Source organism: Toxotes jaculatrix, chromosome 4, assembly GCF_017976425.1.
Source record: "Toxotes jaculatrix isolate fToxJac2 chromosome 4, fToxJac2.pri, whole genome shotgun sequence".
Taxonomy (NCBI): Eukaryota; Metazoa; Chordata; class Actinopteri; family Toxotidae; genus Toxotes; species Toxotes jaculatrix.
In genome coordinates this window covers 20,855,145-20,881,311 of record NC_054397.1, presented here as the reverse complement: position 1 = coordinate 20,881,311, position 26,167 = coordinate 20,855,145, and the positions used below count along the sequence as shown (strand labels likewise).

The window sequence follows — 26,167 nt, the reverse complement described above, 5'->3', positions numbered from 1 at the left end:
TTTTTTTAAAGTGAAAATGTATCTTTTTATTGGTACCATACATTAATTATCAAGGGCAGAAACTAACCAAATCAAAAAATATATATCAAACAATGATTTTTCTACAGGGTTTGGAGAAGGTACAAGTCACCATTCAAACTCAATCGTAACTGCTGCTGGAATCAACTGTGACAAAACGGAAATGTACAAAAACAATAACAGAGCTTCAGCTGCTAGTCAGACTTTACAGACTCAGAACTGCTACTAAATATGCAGACTGAACTTAATGTTAAGCTGGTTTTAGAAGATGTGTGTATGACTGATGATTTCACTGTGGTGGTTATGAAAGAGATCACACAAATGAAGACCAATTGAGACAAAAAAATAATTAATTAATTTTAAAAAAATCTGTTTCAGCCATTAACAAAACATGAAATTCACTGGTTAACTAAAATTGAATGAGCACATTCACTGGACATCAAGCTGAAAGTTGCGGTACACAAAACTGGGATGAATGGTAAGTGGAAAATCACTTTGTGTATAGATGAAAAAATATGAGTGAATTTCTGCCAAAATAAATTAGAAAAAAAGAAAAAAGAAAATCAACTGAAACAGTAAAATCATCTCTCCATGGTGCCACTGTACCCCCGGGGATTTTGTAATTTAATTTACACAAGTTTTAAAAAAGAGGGAGGAGGAAAGAGAGCAGGTGGGAAGATAGAGGGGACGGGTTCATGAGTGTTTTTTCTCCTTTTTCCTATTTTTGTTTCTTTACATTAGATCGGGATGGCTTTAGGTAAATCTAAGTAAGAATACATTTTATTACAGTCAGACAGAACTTTGCTACTACCTTAAATATACAAGCACAAATACACAAAAATTCAAATCTCCAAAAAAGGAACAAAAAGACAAAATAAAAACATCCACACTAAATTATTTCTCTTTTATAAACATAAAAGATAAAAACAATATATTTTAGAGGGGGGAGGGATAAAAGTCCTGTGTTGCTCCTTGGTCTGTAGCTTTTCAGTATTGGTAGAAAATAAAAAAGTAACAATTGAAATGAAGGCGTTTAATACAAATTAAAAAACATTCTAGGGAAATATATACTGTATAAAAACTCTTAAAATGTGTAACTGTGTGTATGTGCATGTGTGTGTTGTAAATGCTCTCTGTTTGAAAGACTGCATTCACTGTAGTCTAATCAGAGATGGCTCGGGCACTGCGGGACTCAAAATCCTTCAATCATTATGTTTATTTGGGTGTGTGTGTGTCTGTGTGTGTGTGATGTTTCCCTCGTGCCACATTTCAGCTCTCCTACTAGTGTGTGAATTTTAATGCTTTTGCTGTCTGACTCTAAATTCTGCTCTGTCTGCCTCAGCAAAGCCACAAAAAAGCTCACACTGCCACTTTTCTCTCCTCTCACTCACTCACTCATTCATTCACTCACTCACACACACACACACACCATTAACTAACACTACAAGTGACATGTGCGTCAACAGAGCAGACCAGAATTGAGAGCCACGTTTAGAGGACGGGTGGACAAGTTGTCCCTAAGCAACTCGCCACCATCTTGAAGCCCCACTGCCACCATCCCCTCCACCCCGCCCCTTCCTACGTGTAAACCTCAGTGTGGATAGTTCAGTGTGCACAGGTCTTCCCTAGATTAAATTTCTGCTCCAGCTTGGTCACATCTACACGGCCACTGTCCAGACTGAAAATCAGCGAGAGCAGATGGGACATTTTGTGTATGACATCAGGAAAAGGGAGACAGAGGTGGGACACAGTGCCTGAATATTGACAACCTCTGGCGCGGTGTAACTGTCTGATGAGGACAGACTGAGCTCCCTCGGGCTACCTGTGTGTGATGAATCTGAGCTCTACAGTGATGTCTCGGTTGGTGAGCGGATGATGGACTGTTGATGTTGCACTCGTGGCTGCTTGGGATGGGGTGGGGGCTGAGGGGTGACAGACAGGGATTTATGTTGAGGTTGCGGGGCTCTGGGCTCTACTGCGATGCCTGTGAGGTGGGGTTGTCGCTCTTGCTCTCCTGGCTGGAGGGGGCCTTGTTGTTCCAGGGTGAGTTGGAGCCCAGCGCCGGAGAGTTGTTGAAGCTGTCCTCGTCGTCGATGCCGTTGGCCGCGTCGAACTGTGTGTTCTCCAGCCGTGTGATCAGACGCTCGTCCTCGTCACCGAACTCCCCTCCCATCAGAGTGGGCTCTCCCACCACCATCACATCCTGCAGATATGCCGAATGGCAGAGCAATCAATATACTGTATAGGTTGTAATGTATGTACAGTGCCTTTGTCTTCATTATGAAGTTTGCCAATAAACTGACCAACCGCCTGTTAGACCTTCATGGTAAAAGGTGTAATTATCCCTAAATCACTTATAATCAGCTAATCTCCGCCACGAATAAGCTCTGATTTATGATGTAATTAATTTGTGTTATTATTATTAATAATTGTAAAGAATGGCTTTAATTTAAAAACAATTCCAGGTAGGACTACTTGTTAGGTTGTTAGATAGGCACTGTACATACACAGCACTGTATGACATATTGTGTTAAATATAAAATAACTTCTCTAGTAAAGATCTAACCAAGTAGGTCCTGATTTTAACCCAGCATAAGAGGTCAACTGTTTGGTTTGTTGTAGCATTATTTTTGTTTCACTGTGTCGTGTGAATTTCCCTCAGTGAATCAATGAAGCAGCTTTTCTGTGAATATAGGTGTAGCAGCAGAGTGCTGACACTAGATGGCAGTGAAGTACTCACTGGAACTTGGCTGGACAGAGGGAAGCCGCTGCCAGGGCTCTTCTTTTTGTTGTTGTTGTTATTATTAGTTCCTCCACCTCCGCTGATGGTGCTGCCACCTGACATCTTGCGCTTCCGCCGTTTGTTAGGGGCCTGTCTTGATGGCTCAGCTACAGGGCAGAGAAAAAAAGTTACAAATACATATAGTTACAAATCGCTGTGTTTATGTTTGTCAGTGCCTCAGTGTGTATCGTTCACTTACCTGGTGGTGCCACCATCCTCTGCCATTTCTGGAAGAGGCAGGTCTTGAGGCAGTCTCTGGGGCTGAGGCTGTATGTCTTGTGTCTGGACATCAGCTCCTGCATGGGCTCAAGAATCACACACAGCTGGAGGAGAGAACACAGAGAGGTAACAGCTTAGAGATTACACATTGGTTAGGAACCTTGGAGATGCTCCAACTGATCGAGTGCAATTGTTACTGGCTGATGTTCAGCACAAATGACTTCACAGGTGGGTCATAAATTCTCAGATTAGAAAACTGTTCTTAAAAAAACATGAAACAATTAAACACGACTCTGGATTTTCACTGCGCAGCCATATTACGGGGGATGATCATCACAGAGGCACCTGCAGAAGTTTATGTTCCTATCAATTCCCCATAGACTTGAAGGAGTGCTGCTGAATGCGACTGAACCGTGTAAGACTCCAGATGCAGACAGGCGTGCGGTATTTTTGGGCAGTTAGTATCTGGTGAGCACTGAGGCCTGGGTTACCATGACACCAGAACATTTAAAAAAATGTTTTCTAAAAGAAGAGGGACTGTTTTCTGGATGGATCGGACTTTAAAATGTACACAGTGTGCAGCCTTTGGCCACACAATTTCTCATCTAGTTTTTGACTTCAAAATCTAGAATATTGAGAGTAAATAGGCCGGATGTAGATGCAAGATGCAAGAATCATAACGTGCCTATCGTTTGACAACAGGGATGGTCCTGAAGACTCTCAACACATTTTAAATCTTTGGAGATTTTTCTTTAAAGCTTTCATTAAAATATGACGGGACAAAAGATTCAACACACACTGTTAAGGTAAAATGGTGAATGTGAGCTTGACTTACTCGGAGGTAGTTAAGGGTGGAGTTCGACAGGCCACATCTTGTTATATTTTTGGACAGCTGGTCCAGCATCTGTGGGTCCTGGGCCTGTGTCATCAATAAAAGATGTTAAAAAAAAAACACAAGCACTAGCATGTGCACGTGTACACCAATATATCACAATATACAGCATATGTGCCCATGTGGATTCACTTACATGCATGGCCAGTATACTGCGGGGGATGAGTTCACGGTGTTGTCTGATGCTGAAGTGCCACGTCTTTATCCTCATCATGTCATCAAACATGAACTCCAGGTACAAGCGCCCCTCTACACACACCTACAGAAGTTCAAAGGACTGAGGTCAGTATACAGCAGGTGAACCCTGACACAAAGGTTATAGCTGAACATATGGGCATGTGAGTACTGCATCAAGATTTCAAATCATGTGAACCCCCTTCTTTAATAGCAGGGTTTTTCACATTACAGAGACTGATGACAAAACTCATTACAACACAATTATTCTGTCAAGTGGCCTGCAACCTCCAAACATGGAGGGAAATTTAGCAACTTTTTAAAGTTCTTTGCTTTGTTCTTGTGAAAAAGAGAATACTGTGTGTCTCTGGGGCTACTTTGAAAATGAAATCAAACCAATCTTCATCTGAACTGTTCATCCCATTACAGCCTATCGGGAGTTGTCAGTGTGAATCGCTGCACTTCAGAAGTAACAAGCTAAAACTCCTGACAACCCCTTGTACATCTATTATTAGAGTATTGCTTCCTATTTCTTCAGTTAGCAGGTGATATTTATTTGATACCATCTGTGTAATACAGAGCAGTTTCTTGGGCCATATTATTACATGAGTAGCACATAAACAAACAGGGGGTGTACACATTTCCAGCAACACCTGCCTAATAAAATGCAGAGGAACAGAAAGCCCTGAAAAAATATTCCTTTTTGTGTGATTTTTTTTTACGGTGTTAAAGAGGCTGTGGCTTGTTTTGTTGTCATACTGGAATGCATTATATTGTAAGGGGTTTCTGTTATGCATCCATTCCCTGTTAACACACAAACACACACCTGTGTGAACATGGGCTTTCCATTCTGAGTGACCATGGTGCACTGATCACAGTCGAGGGAGACAAAGTTATTGTGGAAGGACTCCTTGGGGTGTTTCAGCACATAGTAGAGTTCAGTGGCACCGCCCTCAAATATACTCCTGAAGTACCGTGGAATCAACGTCCGGCCAATTGCTGGTGGGGAGGGAGAAAAGAAAAGGAGGTATGAGAAACGTAAGGGACAGCACTGACATGTTATACAGTCCATTTATGACTATAGAACCAAAGTAGGACTGAAGGTATAATATGCGACAGGAACAGAGAAACAATATGTTCCTTTGACTTTTTCTCTTACTGTAACGTTTGGGTCCATCCTCCAGACAGAAAGTAATGGTCAACATGGCATCATCTTCAAAGAACTCTGTAGTAAATGCATCCCACCACAGGTTATCGCACTCCTACAGGGTGAAGAGGGGAAAAATAATCAGTTACCAACACTATTTCTGGATTCTTTTTGTGTGTGCATACAATATGTGGTTGTTTGTGCCTGCGAACCTCTGTCCAGTTCTGTAGCCGTTTGTTAAGTTCAAATATTCTGTAGTCTGTCTGGTTGCCATATGGTGTGTGCCTCCTGGATGACCACAGAAAGACAGACAGGGGAGGAAACAAAAGCAGGACAGGGGTTGAGAACATTTTGCTTGTGGTGTTATGAAAGACTTCAGTGAACTAACAAAAACACCCAGATCACTGTGAGGTTAAAGCTCTCATGTCTTCCATGTTTTTAGGGCTGTTTCACCACCTAGCTCAGCCTTGTCACAGACTAAATACAAAAGGTCTATTGAAGTAAAGATAAGAGCGTAACTTCCCACGACCTTATCTATATGTGTGTGATTATTGCCATTTTCACACCAGATGGAGATAATGGGAAACAATGCAGTCTTACCCTATTCCTGGCTCCAGGTATGTGGGAGGATACATTGGGGTGGGACTGGAGAAACAGGAGACAGAGAGATTATTACATTCAGCTATGGTGCTAATATGCCCTCCTCCCGGAGCTAGTCTGTCTTTACGACTCTGGGACATGAGCCAAACATGGAACAAATTAGATGATACAAGGAGACAGTAAATAACAACACTTCTCAAACACACATACACAAACTGTAGCTGATTCACTTACTGCAAAAAGACAAGCTGTGAAATACTGCACACAGTTCTATACAGGCACAATCCCTAACCTTACTGAGCCACACGCATCAAGTTAAATCAATTTTAGCATTGAACATTGGCCTCACACAGCAGGCCTACAATTGTCACTTTAGTCATTATAGCTCAACAGGCATTCCCCTGGATAATGGGTGGTGTTAATGGTAATTGACCCAAATTACACAGGCTACAGGATCAGCTTTGCACCAAGTGACAGAAGACTGACAGATACCCTTTACCTAACTTTACCTAAACTATCCACTGAAATCAGTTTCTTGGTAAGTTTGACAAGAAAAACAAGCTGTGCAGCTTCATAATGTACTTCTAAACATCTTGAGTATTTGTCCAGGAAGTTTGTGAACCTCCCGAACAAATACAACCAGTCACTCTCTGTACTATTCAAATTCACAACACAGTGCTGCTCATCGACACTGTCCTCTAAACTGCTTCCCACAGTTTGTTGATTGGTCAGCCTACCCGCTGCCAAGCTGAATCAATTATCAGTGGAAGTTTTCCAGACAAACATCTTGTTGCAGAAACTGATCATGATATTCAGGCTGGCTTTACAAAGCTGTATGAAAATGATATACAAACACATGTAGAAGATATTTAAAGGTAAGGACTGTGAACTCCTCACCCAGAACAGACTCCTAAATACACAGAAGACTCAGACATAAAACTCACCCCACGTCTCTGTCCAGCATGGTGCCGGGGTGGAAAGGGGGGAAAGTGCTACCGTTGGGGGGCTCCTTGGGGGAGTACAGCTTGAATGACTTGGAGGAACAGCCTGGAAGAGAGGTGAGGAAAAATATTAGAAGATAAATGTGACGTTTAATTTTTTATAGAACTGCTTACTTAAATGGGTAGTTATTAGGACTTCAAGAAAATGACAAATGAAAACTGATTAGTGGAACAGCTAAAGCAGGCATTTACATGATTAATGTGTCAAATTTGGGAACCACATATGTATTTTTTAACCCCCGGATTTAATGACTAACATTGTAAACATTTCAACACATAGGTTCATAACTGAAAGCACAGTGCTAAGCCCTTGGGAATCACTCTTGTATGAGTGCAAAAGTTTTTCACTGTTGGAGTCACACTCACAAAAACTGAGTGTATTATGAGAGGTTATGAGATGCACATACAGCCTAAACTGGACCGTATGGCCCAGTTTCAGTTGGCTGCACTCATTTACAGGTCATCCCCAATACAACAATCTTGTTGCATGAAGACGCCAAACAACAACATGACGAGGAGGAAGTCTCCTGGAAACAATGCGCTCCTGTTACACATCCACTGCCCTTCATCCACTCTTCATTAAGAGAAAAAAACTATGCCAAACATATATAATGCCAAACACTGACGGACCAATACCGACTACATTCACACATACACATAAAAAAAAACAATGAATCTCTCTCTCTCACACACACACACACACACAACTCCAGCTCTTGTTGTACTCTAATTGCCCAGCTCTCCCATAAAGGCCATCCAGGCGTAGCGGCCTCTAGGTCACGACCCCTGCTGTCACCATGGTGAAGCCCCGCCTCATTTATGTCTCTCTGTCTTGTCTCTGCATATTAAACATATCTCTCACTCTCGTGAGTGTGTGTATTAAAGAGATATATCTAGAGATATACACAGGGAAAACTAAGTTAAAATTGTATTAATGGGATCTTTTTAAGCAGGGGAATTTTTTTGACTTGAAAAGCAGTGATATGAAATACAATTAAGCTATATCATCAAAGAATTTAAGAGCGAAACAGACTCTCCTTTGTGAGCAACAAGCACATAGGTATCAACAGACACACTGATGAGAAGTGCACAGACAGCCCAGCCCAACAGAGACCTTTGAGGAGACAGCCACACATGACACATAAGTGTCCCCTAAATCCCTCATCTATGCTCATATCCATTTAAAGGCAATCCTCCCTTCAGTAACAGCAATTACATCCCTACTGGTTTCTATTCTAACTGGTTGGTTTCTACTGAGTGTGTAACAGCAGCCACATAGTCTATCATAGCTCTAACATACCTGGAGGTAAAATAAATAATACTTTAAGAAGAAAAGTTTTCAGTGAAGAGCACAGGCCACAACAAGAAGACATCAAGCATCTTCAACATGGAAAAAAGGGCCATAAAACCTGTATCCATTTGAGGACCTGCCTTCACTTTGTGTAAAAACAAGTTGTTTACTGTATGAGCCAGCAGCAACACTATGCTATGGGCTGGATGCACCACCAGAGGAAAACAAATGGGGATGATAAATAAATAAATAATCGATGGTTATGTGTCCATTAGTTGTTGAGAGCTCCATTAGCTCCTCTCCTCTCCTGTTAGCGGTTAATGACAGGCAGTCACAATCACATCAGCTGGACTCCACTTCCTCCACTGGGAATCATGTTCCCCTCTCTCCTATAAGCAGACACGGACTACTATATAACATACACACATTATACATGCACATATCTTCCTGGCTTGGGTAACGGTCGGGCTAATCTTCAGAACAAATCTTATCGCAAATGTTGAGCGATGGAAGTCGAAAAATACTCGCAGCATTTGATTTCACACGAACCCCAGACTCAAAATCCATGTGGCACTGCTAAGTCTCATCTGAATAAGAATAACCTGTCGTGGTTATGAACCTCTGCCACTCCAGACTGCCACCATGATTGCTAGGAGGACAAGTAACTATCCAAACGGGATATAAGCGAAAGCTAGGTTACACTGAAGCACTGACCTACGTTGGCAAACTTTTTACAAAAAAACGACTCGAATCCAAAGTTTTTTTTAACAAGTTGCACCTTAAAATGTCCTTTTAAACATCCCTTTAGTTCATAACTTTAACAGTAAAAGCACATTTAACGTGGAGTTGTCTGGCTACAAAGGCAATTAGAGAGGCACCAAGCGCATAATGCTAACACTTAGCTGTTAGCAAAGCTGAAACGTTAGACACAAGTGATTTCGAGACGCTGTTGGACTTCACTACATAATACCAATTAGCACTCATTTTAACAAGAACGACAGCCATGGAAACACAGACTAAACACGATGAATGATCTCGATATCTCCAACCACCTAAACGTTGACTGTGTAACGTTACAGCACTGCTTTGAAGGCCTGCAGGAGGAAGCTAACGTTAGCAAAGCCAATACAGTTAGTAACCAGTTAGCTGGCGTTAGCCGTTTTGCTAACGCCTTAGCGTTAAATCCCTTTTCAACGAGAAAGCAGCGAAATAAAACGAGAAATTACACCAGCGACAGCTCGTCAACCACAATCAGTCGACCCAGAAGCTAGTCATTGCGGCCAAAGTGTGTGTGGGGTAAAAACGACCCTTTACCTGCAAAGAAGTCCAATCTGAAAAATGATGTTTACAGATCCGTGATGATAGACCGTGTGTACGCTCCGTGCGTAAAAACGGATAGGCCCGCTGGACGGCGGTTGGCTGGACGCGACGTACCAACACAATACGTCCCTCGGAATAGGATCAATAAAAAAATCTCCTCAAACCCCGAGACTGGAACGGAATAAGGCCTAAATTAGGGGATTCGGTCGGTTATGTTTTGTCCCGCATGAGGCCTTGTCAGTGGGCTGAAGCCTGCTGTGGGTTTACATACGGACCCCGATGAGCCCTTTGTTCACGGGAGGACATGAACAATAGCTGTAGGCCCTCCTCCTCCGCCTCCTCCTCTCCCTCCGCAATGCATTTGCTCCTCTCTCCTCTGCCCAGCACCGCCAGCCGCCCTCTCCCCCCTACTCCTCCTCCTCCCCCACTAATGCACAACTGCACATAAAGGTTGTCTGGTAAGCATTTTTTTCTTCCTTCCTCCTCTCTGCATCCCATCCTTTCCTTGTAACTGACACAGATGAGAATTGGCCTAATGCAGCCGGGTGGAAATCTGTGTGGAAACAACGGCCACGCAGCCTGCAAAGTGGTTTCCATGTTTGCCTAATTAGAGCACATCAGCTCCTTGCAAACAACTTAACTCAGGCAGTGACAGCCAAGACCCTGGTCATATGCAAAATATACAGTGGGTTTATTCAGTGTGATGTAGATGTAGCAGCCTGATCAGACAAAAGTAGATTAAGATCTTATAAATTAACTTTCATGTAAGGACAAGCGACTGGATTTGTTTACATTTAATTGTGTCTTTTAGTTTGTACACTGAACTGTCTCCAAGGTAGGCCAGTAAATCCATTACCGCTGGGAATCTCTGCCTCTGTCCCTCTTTCTCTCTTTATGCACACACACACACACACACATACACACACACACACACACACACACACACACACACACAGGAAGCGCTAAGCCAAAAGGAGAATCCCACAGGCCTCTAAATCTGCTTAAATCGCCTCAAATTATAATCAGATATTCAGATCACAGCCAGCAAGGACTCACCCATATGGCCAAAGTTGGGATATAAAAAGAACAAGTAGTATCAGGTCAGGAGTTTTTCACTAATGTATGCAAGTGTAAGTCATGATATTTACTAATTTGACAGTCATCCTCCAAGGAAAGAAATGACGCATGATGCAGTTTCTGACATGTTTGACAGGTGGTCCCATACTTTGAAAAATCCTTTCCTTTCAAACACTGAAGTACCTTCCCCTGTCTCTGATCATTTAAAGACGCTGAAGCCACCAGCATGAACATGGTTCTGATTTATACACAACCCATGTGCACAGGGAGTGAAAACACAATGTTTCATAAATGATTTATTTGCTAATTAAGCTGCTCTTGTGAGCCGCTCTGCGGAAACAGTTAACAGGCTTTCACAGAGGCTGTTGTACAAGTACACACTGGAGCAGGCAGGTAATATTGTAATAACACAACTCGACATTATTTTGGTTTAAGTAGAATTAAGTAGAGTACAATTTTAAGCAGTGTGACCCATAGATAAAGGGTGTATTCTAACATAAACGCAGGTTCACATATTCTAATTCAACAATATGTAGTCCACAGTGAAGGAGAATCATCAACTGAAACAACTTGTATTTTTAAAATGTATTTTTTAGATGTGAAGCAATAAAATAATTTTAGTTTGAAGAACACATTTTGGGTGCTGGGAAGTTTTGATACTATGAGCATGGTATATTTTCATATAATATATAATTTATGTACCGCAGACGTGCGTTCAATTTTGTTAAATTTTGAATTATTTCTTCAATCTTACAATAGTTGATAATATTGTATAATGCAACATAATTTCTATTATATTATCATTTGACTAAAATAAATATTTTATCTGTATTACAGTTAATACCATCAGTAGATGGACAAACATATTGATCTGATTATGTCATTACTACATATCAATCTATATCATACTATTTATTCATCAACCTTATAATAAAACCGTTTGCTCCATCATTTCTGATGCTCTGACATGTTTGAGTGAAGCCAGGTGTAATGACCTCATTGTACATGTATTTTTCCAGCTATGTCCACTGTACTTTTCTGCTATCTTGTAACAGAAGGAGTCACTGTAATCTGGCATATTTGCGGATATTTTCTATCTGGATGTGTACTCTCTGAACATCACTCTTAACTCTCTTACACGTGCAAAATGGAGATGGCAACTGAAATGCAGACCTCTCTGCAGACTCTGATGTATGAAATCTGGAGTATGGTGAAGTGCAGCGTCTCCCACAGCCAGACGTGTGGAGAGGATAAGCTGCTCTAAGGCCTGTCTCTCACCCGACCAGCAACAAAGATTCTCAGGCTGAGTTTATGTATATTGGTGTGACCATGGTAAGCCTGTGGCATGAGCACTTCACAGCTCGCAAGGCTCCTGTCAGTCTTTTGGCAGCATCTTTGTGTTTCTAGTACCAGGGGGAGGTGTAGTCAGTAGTAGCTTAGAGTGTCTGTTGTGGGTGACTTATGTGGATTTGCCTATCTTACATTCACTGGCCCCTGTAACCATGGCAACTCGAGCAGTCAATGTTGTCACAACCGGAGAGAGGCTAAGAATCATCCATGGAAATGGACACACAAGGGTTAATCCTGTGTGTGTGTGTGTGTCTGTGTGTCTGTGTGTGTGTGTGTGTGTCTCTCCAAAGCTCGCCCATTGAAATGGTACATGACGGGGTTAATCCCTAGTGCACGTGTGTCTGTGATTGTGTGTGTGTGTGTGTGTGGTGGGGTGATGGAGAGGAGGTGGGGGTGGGAGGTGTGTCAGGATAAGGCTTGAAGGGCTTACACACACCGTCTCTTTTACTCTCAGGCATAGGGCAGGCCTTATCTTCAACCAGCACCCCAACCAGTGAGTCACACACACACACACACACACACACTGCTGCCTAACCTTCACTTCACCAGCTTGCCTCATTTCCCCACTTGCAGTCACACATTCACACCTAAAGCCATAAATCCATGTATAATACGTGATTAAAGCTGGAGCTTGCAGTGGCTGAATAAACTCCCTAAAGTGCACACTGTGATGTTTTCACTAAGCTTACACTTAAACCTACAAGTGCAACTTGTTTAATTTGCCTTTGTCACAGTCAATAAAAGAAGACAGGGGACAAAGTTGTACAGCATTTCTCTGAACATCAACAAACCAATACATTAAAAATGACATTTTCTTTTTTCAGCTGTTTAGTTATTTGTTTTGAGAAAGACAGAAAGGAAAGGTCGGCAAGAGAAACTTACCTTCTTCATTTTCTTGCTGTTCTGACATCGCCATTTTGTCACCTACAAATGCACTTTCACAGCTATACACTGATCTAACACAGGCTGAGTCTCTGTTTTCATGCCTCTCCCTCTCTCTGATATCTCCCATGTCCAGACTGTCAGGCTCAGGGGCACGAGGAGGGGGGGGGAAGGATGCCTACAGTATGTGTGTCTGTGTGCGTGCGTGGGTGTGGGTGAGTGTGTGTGCATGTACGCGTGCTCTCATGCACATGTGCAAATGTGTGCAGCGTGCCACTTCCACTCACTAGTCAACAGGAAACTGAACGGCACACACATCTGCCAGAGTTCTGATAACAACCGTCCCAGTCGCCCTCCCCTTGACGCGGTCTTCAACGCTGATCTGAGGACAGTCACATGTTGGTAAGACTGCAGGAAAAGCCCTGACTAAACTGATCCTAGCTTAGACGTGGGAGCAAACTTTTTAATGAGAGCGACATCAGTTAAGTGCTGTTTCTTCCCTTTTTTTTCCCAAACAGGAATAAAAACAAAGCCACTCCTGTTTTCACAGACTGGATTATCACATTTCTTTCCCCAAGTGTAATGACAGAGCTACCGTTTCACAGCTTTTACCACTTTATATTATTAAAGTCAGACATACTCTAAACACATCAATATGACAGCTCATCCCTTTCCTCGATATGGAAGCTTCTTTTCTCTGATCACTCTCTGTCAGGTTTTATACATTTGGCAGCTCAGCCTTCTTTACTCTGTTACTGGATCAGATAGAGGGACAGAGAGATCCGTCTGTCTGATTCAGCTCTGATAAAAGAGCCAAAGGACAAGCTGCCACTTTTTTGAGGAGTGAGCTTTAAAAGAGAACTGGCCGGCTTTAGCTCAGAGAAACTCAGAGTCAGAATCACACACACTCATTTGCAGTGGTACTTGCACTTTACTTCACTTGAGTACTTCCATTTTATGCTACTTTATTTGATTTCAGTACTTTTCAGAGGCAATATTTTACTTCTGTACTCCACCACATTTATCGTCACTGATTCAGAGTTACAGAACACGACTTAAACATTACTGAAATATGATGCAACAATATGAAAAGTAATTAAAATGATCTTCACCTTAGCCAATAACAACATAAAACTGGTCATTATACTTTCATTAATTAACGATAGTGTTAGGCAATATGACGATAAATAAAGCCCTACAAAGCCAAACTGCAGTACCTAGATAGCCACCGCTTGACCCCCCCCTCCCAAAAGCTGTTTCCCGTATTCAATATATATCAATGTGATGAACTAACATCGCGATAATATTTAGAGTTATCACACATTAATAAGGAAGTAGCTAAACCCAGTTATGGAGAATAAAAACAGCCAAACTAGACTTAATAAAAGATAATTAGCAGATTCTGCTCTGTGGGACGATATCCTGTGAGACAATGTAAATGTGTCTATCAGGGATGTTGTCTTACTGTTTATCCCATGGTATCCTTCCTGTTAATATCTCTGGGTGTATTAAGCCAGTTTGGTCAAAGGTGCAAATCAATGAGCAGGAATTTAGACCTTCTTTATTCCACGATGGCCCCTCAGTGAGGCATATGGACAAAGTTTCATATGGAAAACAAAAGAAATGGAAATAAAGTAAGGAGGACAAAGAAAGGAGAAAATGGAAAGTAAATTCCATCCATCCATCCATTTTCTATACCGCTTAATCCGTCAGGGTCGCGGGGGAACTGGGGCCTATCCCAGCTGACTATGAACGAGAGGCGGGGTACACCCTGGACTGGTCGCCAGCCAATCCTGGAGTACCAGGAGAGAACCCACGCAGGCACAGGGAGAACATGCAAACTCCATACAGAAGAGCCCAGAGGAAAGTAAATTACTAAATATAAATAAATAAATAAAAATAAAATGTACAAATAAGCACATTCTGTAAGTACACTCTAATAAATATACAGTAGTTACTTAAAAGTAGCCATTATTATTTAAACAAATTTAGCAAGATAACTTTTTTTATGTTCTTTGTATTCAGTCATTTTTCAGATGTAATAGTACTTCTATTCATACATTCTTCTAATGTTTAAAACCAGGACAAATTAATATAAAATGATACTTGTCACCTTGATCTCCTGTCAAACATAAAGAGCTCAGTTTTGGAGCACAGCCATGCATATTTCTCTTGTGTGGATTTGGCAGATTGCGACCAACTTATCTAAATTTTGACAGATGTGCTCTGTACACAGTGCTCGACCACATGTACAGTATATCTCTGAATCTCAGGTAAAACTGAACTGCCACAATCTTTCAACATTGAGAAATAATTTATTTTCTAACATTAGAAATCCATTTTGGCAAATACTATATAAAACCCATACCACTGTCACAGACCGACCTAACATTTAATAATACAGATTTTTACAGTTCTAACTTATGTCTCCCCAGCCCCCCCTTTAAAATGCAATATACTAAATTAATGTTTAAGCACAGTAAACCTTTTAGGATTTTTTATTAAACATTCTGAATTGGTCAAGATTATGGGAACCTGGTGCCTCACTGGGGAAACTGTACTATCAGCTGACCAAATAATGTCTACAGGTAACCATAGTCTGCTCACTTTGCTTATCATAGCAAACATTGCTTGTTTGACTTGTTTTGTAATTGCTTAATCAAAACAGCCATTATAATTAATTACTTAATGGCAATTTTTGCATCAGTGTGAAGAAGTACCTTGATTTGTCATGTATTTAATGTCTGGATTAGCCACACACAGGCAATTTTATGTGCTTACTTTCCCCATGAATGTTTCTCAAAGGAAAATGTACTGTATTAACATACTGTATATATCACTGTTGTGGTTTAAAGTTGCATATATACCATGATGAAGGATGTTATCTACATTGCCCACAGTTAGCCAATATTCAAAAAATATCACAGGGGCTATTTTTGCATAATGAATACTTTTCATACTTTAAGTACATTGTTTACTACCTTAATTGAAGGACTCGTATTTGTAATGGAGTATTTTGACATTGTTGTACTGCTACTTTTTCATTAATACTTTTGCAAAGGCAAACAAAAGCTCAACAACTTAACAACATAAAAGAATGTTAATCAAAGCTGTTATGCAAATGTGCATTACAAGTAAAACTGTATGCAAATAATGTTGTTGTTATTCTGCAGAAAGCCATCATTCTCCATTTGATTTACAGTCAGGACTTCACCATGCATCATTTCAGGTGGGGCAAAAAAAAAAATTGCAAGTGACCTACAATCAGAGGTTGTCCTTTGATAGCAGCACCCTCTTGTGGCTGCAGCCAGTCAGTGTGTTTGTTTTCATCCTGCCCTACAGTATTTTCTCACTCACTGGGTGAATTCCCTACTCAGGATTTTCTCTGGCAGGCGAACACAGGCACACTGCAACAAGGGAACTTCAGCGGCTAGTGCGTCACATGTTATAACAGGCCAATGAGTGAAGGGATTAAATTAGAAAAAGGCGCTTTTGCGTTTCAGCTTGTCATTAATATATACATATGATGTGTGATTCATAAAAAAAACCAGCACATGTACATGTTATAGCAACTTGTAATAATCAGCATTGTTTTCCATCATCTTTAGTTTTTTTTTTTCCCTCACACTGGCATTTTGCAGGTGGCTTAGCCTTTAAAAGTGTGTGTGTCAGATGTGTGAGTGTGTGTGAGAGTGTGTGTGTGTGTGGCGGCGGCTTGTGTCAGCTGACAGCTGTGTGAGGGGAGATGACAGTGCCCTGATGCTGCGTTCTCTGTTCTCTGGGAGCCATTTTGTCTGTCTCTGATCTCAGAGTCAGGTCTGTCCCCCCCCACCCACCACCACCACCACCACCACCCCCCCAGCCAATCACGTCACCGCTCAGCCTTGCAGAAAACATAGAAACACAGTCTGATCACTCTCTCACTCTCTGTCTCACCCTCTCCCTTCCTCCCTCCCTCCTCCCTCCCCTCCTGCGCTCCTACAGTGCTCATCTCCCACTTGCCTCTCTTTTCTTGGCTCTTCTGCTCTCTGCCTGTTCCCCCCTCCGTCACCTCGCGTCTCTCCTCTTTTCTCTTCCTCTCCACCCTCCCTCCTCCTCCTCTTCTTCCTCTCTTAATCCACATCTTTCCTCAGTATCTGCTCACTCCCTCTCTCTTCCCCTCTGTCACACCCTCCTCCTCCTCCTCCTCCTCTTCAGGCTCTCTTGTTGTGCAACCCGTTTCTAAACAGCTCAGCCTTTGTGCGTTTTTGTCTGTTGCCATTTCAGCCAGGGCTGCAGTCTTTGCTCATTTTCTTCCAATCAGGGACACCATGTGACTCCCTGCATGAGAGGGCACAGTCCCTTCCCCCTTCTCTCCTCCCTCCCTCTCTCTCTCCTCTCCCCCCTTACCCTCCTCCCCTCCCCTCATCTAACCAGCCAGCCAGCCAGGCAACATACGCTAGCAATCAGGGGAGTCAAAGAGAAAGAGGGAGTGAGGGGAGGGGGAAAGGGGAAGGAAGGACAGAAGTAAGTAAGGGGGCGCGTGTAATGTAAGGCACTGTATAATAACTTATTTTTGTTAATGTATCACAGCTCAACACACACTTTGCCCCCACTGTTTATGTCATCCACATGTTGAGGCACATGCTGTGTGTGTGTGTGTACGTTCACACACACACATACACACACATGCACGCACCCAAACCCTGAGCCCACACAAGAAGGGGGAGGATCCTTCTGTGTTGAACACGGCTCTGGAATGTAAACAAGAGAGAACGAGAGAAGAAGAAGTGAACGACTAAAGAGAGAGACTGAAATTTTATGTTTTCTCTTATATTTTCCATCATATTCAGACAGTGCAACATCCCCTAAGTCTCTCTGACTTGTTTTACATGTATTAAGACAGCGGAGCTGGACAACTTGGCAGTAAGTGTGCAGCTTAGCCAGCAGCACTGTAAGGTCAATCTCTGGGTTCATTTGAAGTTGACATAGGTGAATGGAAGTGAATTTTCCATATTTGGCTGCAGTGTTTACATTGTTTTTAGTTACCTCATGTGGTATATGTATATGTGTACGTATTGTTAAAGGCCCTCAGGCTTGCATAAAGAAATATGTCATTCCTCATATTCCTCATATCCCAGTTGGTCTTTGAGAAAGTTTAAACTTGTGTTACTTGTGTTGTCTTTTAAACTTCTAGCTTTGTTAACTCTGGATTGACATCTACAATGAAACCAGAGAAACCAGTGGCTGAAAATCAAAAGGAACCGAATAAGATGGAAAAAGAAACTCTCTTCTCCTCTTTACCGTAAACTGAAAAGAAATCAGGAGGAAAAAAAAGGAGAATCCATAAAGCAGAGAAACTGAGGCGAAAAGAAAGGGGAACACCAGAGAGAACAATATGAGAGCAGAAGTGGAGCGCACAAGAGTGCGCTCATACGTCTTTTTGGAAATTTCCATGACCACGTTGATTAAGTATGCAATCTGACCGCAAGATAGCTAAGGCCCGGTTCTAAACAAACGCTCCCGCCTCTGCTGTGCAGGCTTGTTTAACGGCTGAGGTGGCAGCATTTGCCTTCGTAGCACGGGGCGCTGGGCAGAGATTGAAAACACGCGCGCACACACACATACACATACACATACACATACACATACACATACACACTCTTGTGTGAACGCAGTCACATTTAACACAGATACACCACAGTTCTCTGTGCCATTGTGTGTTCCAGACAAACTGTATGGATTCACGGAAATACAGCACTCGCATGTCATCTGGTGTGTCTAGACTTTGACCTTGCTGATACCAAATCCATCTGTTTAATCACAGTGGCAATGGCTTTTTCTTTTTCTTTCACTTTTCTGGATCCTTCTACTTCAGTCCTGTGCCTGTCTACAAGCCATGACTGTGTACAGGCCAGGAAGAGTTGCCATTGTCTCTTAATTTGCTCCTCCTAAACTTTCCGCCCTTAAAATGATCTGTCAGCTAAAGAGTTTCCAAACCGCAAAACATTGGTACAGTTAATGTTTCGTTCTTTCTAATGATTAAAGTCGAGACTGGCACCGGGGAAATCTGATCCTGGATGCGTGGTTGGTTAAATTTCTCTATCCACATCCCAGCTATTTGAGGGTTGACCACAGCGGCCACTGTGGCCTGGTAGGCAGCGGAGGGAAGAGGAGGCCACGTCAGGGTGATACAGCACCCGACACACACACACACAGCAACTCTATCACACTTACTTCCTCCTCTCCTGCTGCTGAATATTGTATGGCAGTAGATTCTGAGAACATCTATCATGATTATGAATACATTTTCAGCTATAGGATTATATTTCATGTTCTACACGTCCTATCAGGAGGGCAACATAAATCGCTGTAACACTTAATAATATATTGCCTGAGGCTCAGCGGCACAGGGTTTATTTCTAGACCTTGATTCCTCTTTTTCGTTCCTCCTCTATCTGATTAAAGTCAATAAAATAAGAAGAATTATCTGTTTGCTGTTAGGCGCTCAACACCCAAACACAACTGTTTGGGGACTGCAGGGAGTTCCTCAGCTTTCACAGAAGTCGCACACCTCACACAATATGGTGGTCTAATATGACGGATATTACTCCCTCCAGGTCGCTCTCTGTGGCTCAGTTCCCAGAAGCCCTGTGGCTGTTACTCAACTTTAACCGGTTTTATTAAAAATGATGACCAGCAAAACTCTGACCCCGAAGTTGTTTTGTTATCATGTTGTCGATTCGCTTTCAAGTTGGGCCAGAAATGAAACTAGGCTGTCTGTCTGATGGCTCTTCCTCCTCCTAAAAACAGCAGTGGGTCAAGACAGGACAGAGACAAAAGGGGAAGCGGACGTGAGAGAAAACAGCAGCAAATCGGCAAACGGTGATACAAATAACTCCTACATGTGAGGGCAAGGTCAGTACGTCGCTGCCCTTCTACTTCTCAGGTGTGCACTCACTGACCTCCCGCCATGAATTCAAGAAGAAAGGACTTTTGGGTAAAAGAGGATGTCAGCTCTCTAAAAAGGCCATTATGAAACTGTGTCATGCTTGAAGAACAGTAACGAGAGTTACATCTTCAGGGATGTGAAAACTCATTTACCACTTACAGTCAAACAGATGTAGTAATGCCGCATTTCCACTGTGACATCAGTAATAAAAACTGCTCCTACACCTGAATAAGAAGCATCCTGAATGACACACTCCTGTGTGAGCCGCGAAACATCAAACACTCATTAATAACTCTTGTGTGGGAAAAGGTGCAGAATCAATCATGCAAGCCTTTGATCCCAGACAGTGATCTTTGCCCTTTAAATGTCACACTTTGATCCTTCTTTTTCTTTTCTGCTATCTGTGCGAGAGAGGATCCTTCAGTTTTTCACAGGACGAACACTGTGGATCAGTGAATGTAACATCTGTGCCTGGGAATGTAACTCTGTTGTTAACCCGGGCCACTGGTCAGAAATCAGCAGGAGCAACAAGAACAAAAACAAACTAATGGAGGAAGAGAAGAAGTAGCATTAGTGGTGCCATAGCAACAACTTCATGCACAGATGTCTGCATCGCCAGCAAAGATCTTTGTCTCTTCAAACTAAACAGCAAACAGTAAAGAGCACCGTGTTGTCAGGGTGAAGAGAAAAGTGGGAATGAAACAAGACTACATGTTGATCCATCTATTCTGGTATGTTCTTTGCTCTCCATCCTCTCAGCCATCACAGAGGGCGACCTCCCATGAGCCTTTGCAAACAGAGCCCCAGGGCCCTGGGGCACCTCTCTCCCTGTCTCTCTCTGCCCCAGTCACGCCACGGCAGTGGCTGCACTTACCAACCAAAATACAACAACAACAACAACAACATCAACAATGACCAGAAAAAGTCAGCAGCTGGCAACAGCAACAGCAGCAGCAGCAGGGCTGTTGTTAACGGCAACCATCACCACGGCAGCTACTTACCGGGACACGCGCAGCCGCCCACGGACATCTTCTCACATGTCTGGTGTGAATCCGATCAGAATGATGGTGGTGTTGGTGGCTCTGTTATCCCTGTTCTCTTCCTCTCCTCTCCTCTCCTCTCCTCTCTCCTCTTTCTCACCAGTCACTGCTGCCGCCACTGAGGCTGCTCACATGAGCGTCTGTTATCCCCACGGTTCACACACACAGACACATACACACCACCAGGGAGCAAAGAGAGACAGAGGGAGGGAGGGAGGGAGGGAGGAGAGAGTGACGACGAGGGAGGAAAAGAGAGAAAAAGGGGAAGAAGAGGTTAAAAAAAGAGCACACATACACAAAGGATCGGATTCTCTCAGTTGTAGCTGTACACTGTGAATCACACCGTCTATGTATGTGTGTGAGAGTGTGTGTGTCTGTGTGTGTGTGTCTGTGTGTGTGTGTGTTACAGAATGAGGAGAATTCTGTTCCTGCCTCTGCTCTGCCCTCACCCTCATCAGTCCTGCAAATTACAGCTCAGGTGGGAGGAGAGAGAGAGAAAGAGAGGAAGAGAAAGGGAGGGAACGAGAGGCTGAGTGCTCAAGAGAGAGTGAGAGAGTGTGTATGTGTGTGAGTATGAGTGTATGTGTGTGTGTGTGCGCGCTAGAATGAGCGAGTGAGGGACGGAGAGAGAGAGTGGACTGTCAAAGTGACCTGAGAGGCAGATTTGAGAGAATAACAACCATGTGATGTGGGTCCTTTTTTCCCCTTTAAATATGTAGAAGCTGTTTTTCTACCACTGCTGCTACAATGACACACACACTCTTACAAGTGATCTCACACACACACACACACACACACACACACACACACAGAGAGAGAGAGAGAGAGAGAGAGAGAGAGAGAGAGAGAGAGAGAGAGAGAGAGAGAGAGAAACGCACATATGAAGGTTTAAATGATCTTCAGGAAATCTGGTTCTGTGTGTGTGTGTGTGTGTGTGTGTGTGTGTGTGTGTGTGTGTGTGTGTGTGTGTGTGTGTGTGTGTGTGCTGCAGCCCTCTGAGTGGCTTGTTACCATCTAGCGAAGGTCTGCTACAAGGCAGGGGAGGGCAGGGGGGGAGGGAAAAGGGGGAGGAAAAGGGAGGGGGGCGATTGACGTGCCTCGGCTCTCCCTCGCTCCCTCTCCGTCGTCTCCTTTTCTCGCCCATTCACTCTCTCGCTCCGTTAGTCTTTCTGTCTGCAGTATGCCACACTGTGTTGCTCTCTCGCTTCACTCATCTTCCTGTCTACTCGGCCATTTATCTCTCCTGCTCTCCCCCGGTCCTCCTCTCCTCTCCTCTCTCCTCTCCTCTCCCCTCCCTCCTCGTTCGCTGTCTCTCTCTCTGCTTTTTACTCTTTCTTCCGTTCTACCTTTCCCTCCCACCATCTCCATCTCACTCTGATCTTTCTTCCATCACTATGTCATTTGTCTTTCCCTGCTCGATGCACAAGTTTGCGTGAGTGTGTCTGTGTGTGGATGAGAGAGAGAGAATTGTTAGCTCCAGGTTATATACAAGACGACACCTGAAGAGTAAATGTAGTGATGTTTCACATTCTTCTTGTTGTCAAAAATGACCATGAAAAGACCAAAACCAACGCTGAATTGATCCAATTATTCCTCTGTGCCACAGAGCTCCATTGTTGTCTATTATAAAACGCATCAGTGAGACACACTGTTGCACTGGGTGACATGTTCTGTCATTACTTTGAACACGGACACTGTAATTCATTTTGAGTCAATCCCACGTAAACAAATGTGTTAATCCACAGTTGAAAATAGTCCCCGACAAAAGGACTGCTTACTCGTGTTTGAGCAACATTTCAGCAGTTTTAGGCAATTATTTAGTCTTTTTAAAGTTAAAGTATATATTAGTGACCCATTTTCAAGGATTTAAATGGACACTGATGGGCTTTGGGGCTGAGTGCCACAGACAGGGCAGGGTAGTTGGAAAGTAGGCTATTGAGAGACAGACACATTATCGGTTTTGGTGTTTTCATGGGATTTGCTGACAGTAAGAAAAATATAGAATATTGACAGCTTTATCATTTAAAACCAGTGGTTTTCCAAACCCAGGGGTCAGAGCCCCCCAGATGGATTGAAAGATAAATTTGAGGAATCATGAGATGATTAAAGGAATAGTTGGACATTTCCAGGAATGAGCTTATTTGCTTTCTTGCTGCTCGATGAGAAGACTGACACCACCCTTATGAGTGTATGTTAAATATGAAGCAACCTCCAGCGCCCAGGTATCTCATCTTTGAATGCTTCAGGAAGTTGCTGCACCTAACCAAGAAGTGGTTCATAACCACCCCCTAAAAACTTCCTAAAACCGGGGAACCACTGCTTTAAACAGTTCACATAAAACTTTCCATTTGAAAACCTTAACAAAGGTCATGACCCCAACTGAACCCACCACTTCCACCAAACCACACACAATTGTACCTTAAGAAACTAAATGCATATACATTATAGTACACACATATGCACATGGCTGAGGCACAAAGCTATATGTATGACTATAAATAACCGGCATGTGCTGTTTCCCTCCAAAATGACATTGCAGAGTTTTTGTTAAATCAGGTTCTCTGTTAACATGCAAAGAGGAACACAAGTCTGCATAGACTGCCTCCCCCACATATTTCTACTTCCCTTTTTTAAGACACTTGCTCTTTGTCTCCCTCCCTCTCTTCCTCACCCTCTGTCTCATTAGGCAGTATCTCATTTTGAGGAGGAGAGTGTTAAGCCAATCAGAGAGGGGAAGAAAGAGCAGCGGAAGGAGGGAGATGGAGAGAGGAGAGACGGAGAGGTTGCAGGAGGAAGAGGGCAGAGATGGAGGGAGTGAGAGAGATGAGAGAGTGAGAGAAAAAGAGAGGGCGATGGATGGATGGAGAGAGGGAGGGAGGGAGGGAGAAAGAGAGAATAAATAGCTCTGGCGCACTCGTCCCCCATTACCCCGGGAGGGCACTGTCGCCATGGCAATGTGGCAGAAAAAGGATAGCACAAGCATGATGAGCTTCTACACACACACACACACACACACATTTACAAATGAAAACTGTGATTCGCACATATATCTGCACACATTAACAGTTTCATAGAGGCAGTTTTGACAAGTTCATACTTTCAAACGGATGTGGGCACAAAGCACACTATCTTACACCTCACCATAATTGTTTATATACAGGCAGACACACACACACACACACCATTAAGAGTTTGCCAGTTAGCAGATAGTCAAAGCCCACATAACACAGATAAATAGCAGAGACAAAGAAAGCCATGGAGGGAGATTAAAGTATAAAAGACAGACAGTAAACACAAAACAAAGAAGGTGAAGAAAAGGCATTGAAGAAGAAAATGGCAAAGGAGAACAGGAAAGCAATTTTTGGAGCTTATCAAGTTTCCTGCTGTGCTGCCCTACAATAAACTCTGTTGGATTAGGATGAATGTTTTTATAAAATGTTTCCTCTGTTCCTTCTTTCTACTTTCCTTGATTCTGGCAAGTATTTATCCATAAAACATCTTAATAAAACCTACATTAATTGATTATTTTGGCTTGGCTTGCGGCAAGGCAACAAGCTGTAAATACAACACTGACAAATTATCGCTCTCTAAAGTTGTTATGGCAAATGTGTTGCTAAAGAGTTGCCAATTATGCATCCAGCAGATACAGAGCAACATGAGCGCTCATTTAAAATGTACATGATGACCCTTAGTCAAAAATTCACCCTCCTTTATGCTCTGGTTTGGTCTCCACCAACTCCTGAGGGAAATATGTGGATCTGATGTTTGGACAGGTAAGCGTACAGCGGGTTCATCTGAGATTTTCCAAACAGCTGCCTGCCTGGGCTAAAAGCAAAGCTGATGAGAGCAGGAAGACTGAATCAAAAACAGTGGAGCTGTGGGCTAAAGAGATAAAACATCACTAAGAAATTAGGGGTCCAACATGGCCAACAGTCATGCTGCTAGCATGGCTAAAAATATAGATTAGTGCAGCTAAGTCTTAGTGTGTTTCACACTTTGACTGGTCTCCCTTATCTGACAGTATTTAGCCTATCCAATGTGAATAACAGCTCCTGCTGAACTCCTATCATGTCTCCTTAACTCCCGTGACCTGGAATAACAGTATGCTTTGGCTCCAGGCAGGTTCAGGAAATTTGTCCACAGCAGCACAGACAAAGTTCAGTTCCCTGGTGGTTGATGTTGAAGGCCTTCTACTTTGTCAACAAACTAACAGCGCTTCTTACAAACAAGCCTGTTTTCGATAATGCAAGATCCAGCAAATTAGGGACTAGTGTAAAAACACAACTAAAAGATTTTGCTCCTCAGAGCCGTTCTCATGCCTTTGTTGCCGCGCACTTATCTTGAAAAGTTGTTTGGATGGCAAATGTGGTGGTTAATCAGCTTAAGAAATCTTGTGTGCATCCAGCCTGAGGGCAAACCAGGGAATGAAAGAGGCTGTTCTGAGCCAGCCAGCTCTCTGTAAACTCTTATGTAAGGCAGAATCTGCATCCTGTTTCTTTCAGCTACATTATTGATGCAGGCTTCTGTTACCACGCTGAGTGTGTTTGTGTGCATACGTGCCCGTGAACGTGTACACCTGTAAGTCACTACCTTTCGCTGCAAAGTGTCTCACCTCTGCTGTTCTGCAGGAAAGGTGGTCTCCTCCGGCTGATGTCTTGTCACTTTTTCTCCTCCCCTTTCCACCGCTCTGCATGCTCTCTTGTTCTTCCTTCACCTCCTTTCTTTTTTTTTTTGTATTAATGTAAGTCCCCTTTCTCCTCCCCCTCCTCCTCCCCCCTCTCTCTCAGGCTTTCATTTCTCACTAACAGATGTTCTCTGCACCATGTGGGAGGGCATTCCTCTTCTCCACTGTGAAAGCAGAAGAAAAAGACGACTTACTTGGAGTAACGAAAAATCAAACAAGGATGATGGCAACACGACTCCCTAACTCAGGGTTCTCAAAGTAACGCCTGTGTGTCCTGCTTTCCCCTGTAGAGAAGGTGTCAAGTTAAAGATCAGAGTGCTTTTGCCTTTTTATAACACGCTGCTCCCAGCGTTACACAATATCTGAAAGGTCACAGATGTGCACACACAAACACACGGACTCGAAACATTGCATGACTGAGCAGCCAAGATGACTGGAAGTCATATAGAAAAACATTCACACACACACACGCATAACAGCAGCAAGTGTGAGGGAGGCAGAGAGGGGAAAGCATATACCTGACTCCTTAGACCTCATGGGTTCTTTAAAAATTCAAACATGCCAAAAGAGCACTGTGGGAGTCATCCTGCAGGTCAAGAGTGAGGCAGGGATGAGAGGTGGGGGGGGGGGGGGGGGGGGGGGGGGGGGGGGTGCATGAAAGGAAAGCAGGACAGAGAGGGATTTTTTTTTCTTTCTTCCTTTTCCCCCCAAGACTGAGAGTAGAGTCTGGCACTCTGTAGAGCGTAAAGGAACTGAGTG

At 43.0% G+C, this 26,167-nt stretch overlaps 1 protein-coding gene across 5 annotated transcripts; it reads right to left on the bottom strand.

Moving 5' to 3' along the window:
• ldb1b (LIM-domain binding 1b) lies at positions 1-25,664 on the bottom strand. 5 transcript variants are annotated; one of them, XM_041035870.1, is made up of 13 exons: positions 25,337-25,664; positions 21,376-21,485; positions 20,686-20,864; positions 6,777-6,879; positions 5,833-5,877; positions 5,445-5,520; positions 5,245-5,347; positions 4,912-5,084; positions 4,048-4,170; positions 3,855-3,938; positions 3,000-3,123; positions 2,759-2,907; positions 1-2,221 (listed from the first exon to the last, which is right to left on the bottom strand). In XM_041035870.1, exons 3-13 carry the CDS (start codon positions 20,711-20,713, stop codon positions 1,991-1,993), a joined length of 1,239 nt encoding a protein of 412 aa, XP_040891804.1. In that variant the 5' UTR covers positions 20,714-20,864; positions 21,376-21,485; positions 25,337-25,664; the 3' UTR covers positions 1-1,990. The 5 variants fall into 5 exon arrangements, with proteins under 5 accessions (XP_040891804.1, XP_040891803.1, XP_040891802.1 ...); XM_041035869.1 differs by having other exon boundaries at positions 21,405-21,485; XM_041035868.1 differs by lacking the exon at positions 21,376-21,485.
• Between the last annotated feature and the right edge of the window lie 503 nt (positions 25,665-26,167).

What these genes read in the sequence shown, in the direction of transcription:
- ldb1b (XM_041035867.1), bottom strand. Translation starts at nt 12,787, where the DNA reads ATGGCGATGTCAGAACAGCAAGAAAATGAAGAAG. An exon ending in ATGCTGGACAGAGACGTGGG is followed by an intron (nt 5,878 to 6,776) that starts GTGAGTTTTATG and finishes CTGTTTCTCCAG; the next exon opens with TCCCACCCCAATGTATCCTC. An exon ending in GGCTACAGAACTGGACAGAG is followed by an intron (nt 5,348 to 5,444) that starts GTTCGCAGGCAC and finishes TTCACCCTGTAG; the next exon opens with GAGTGCGATAACCTGTGGTG.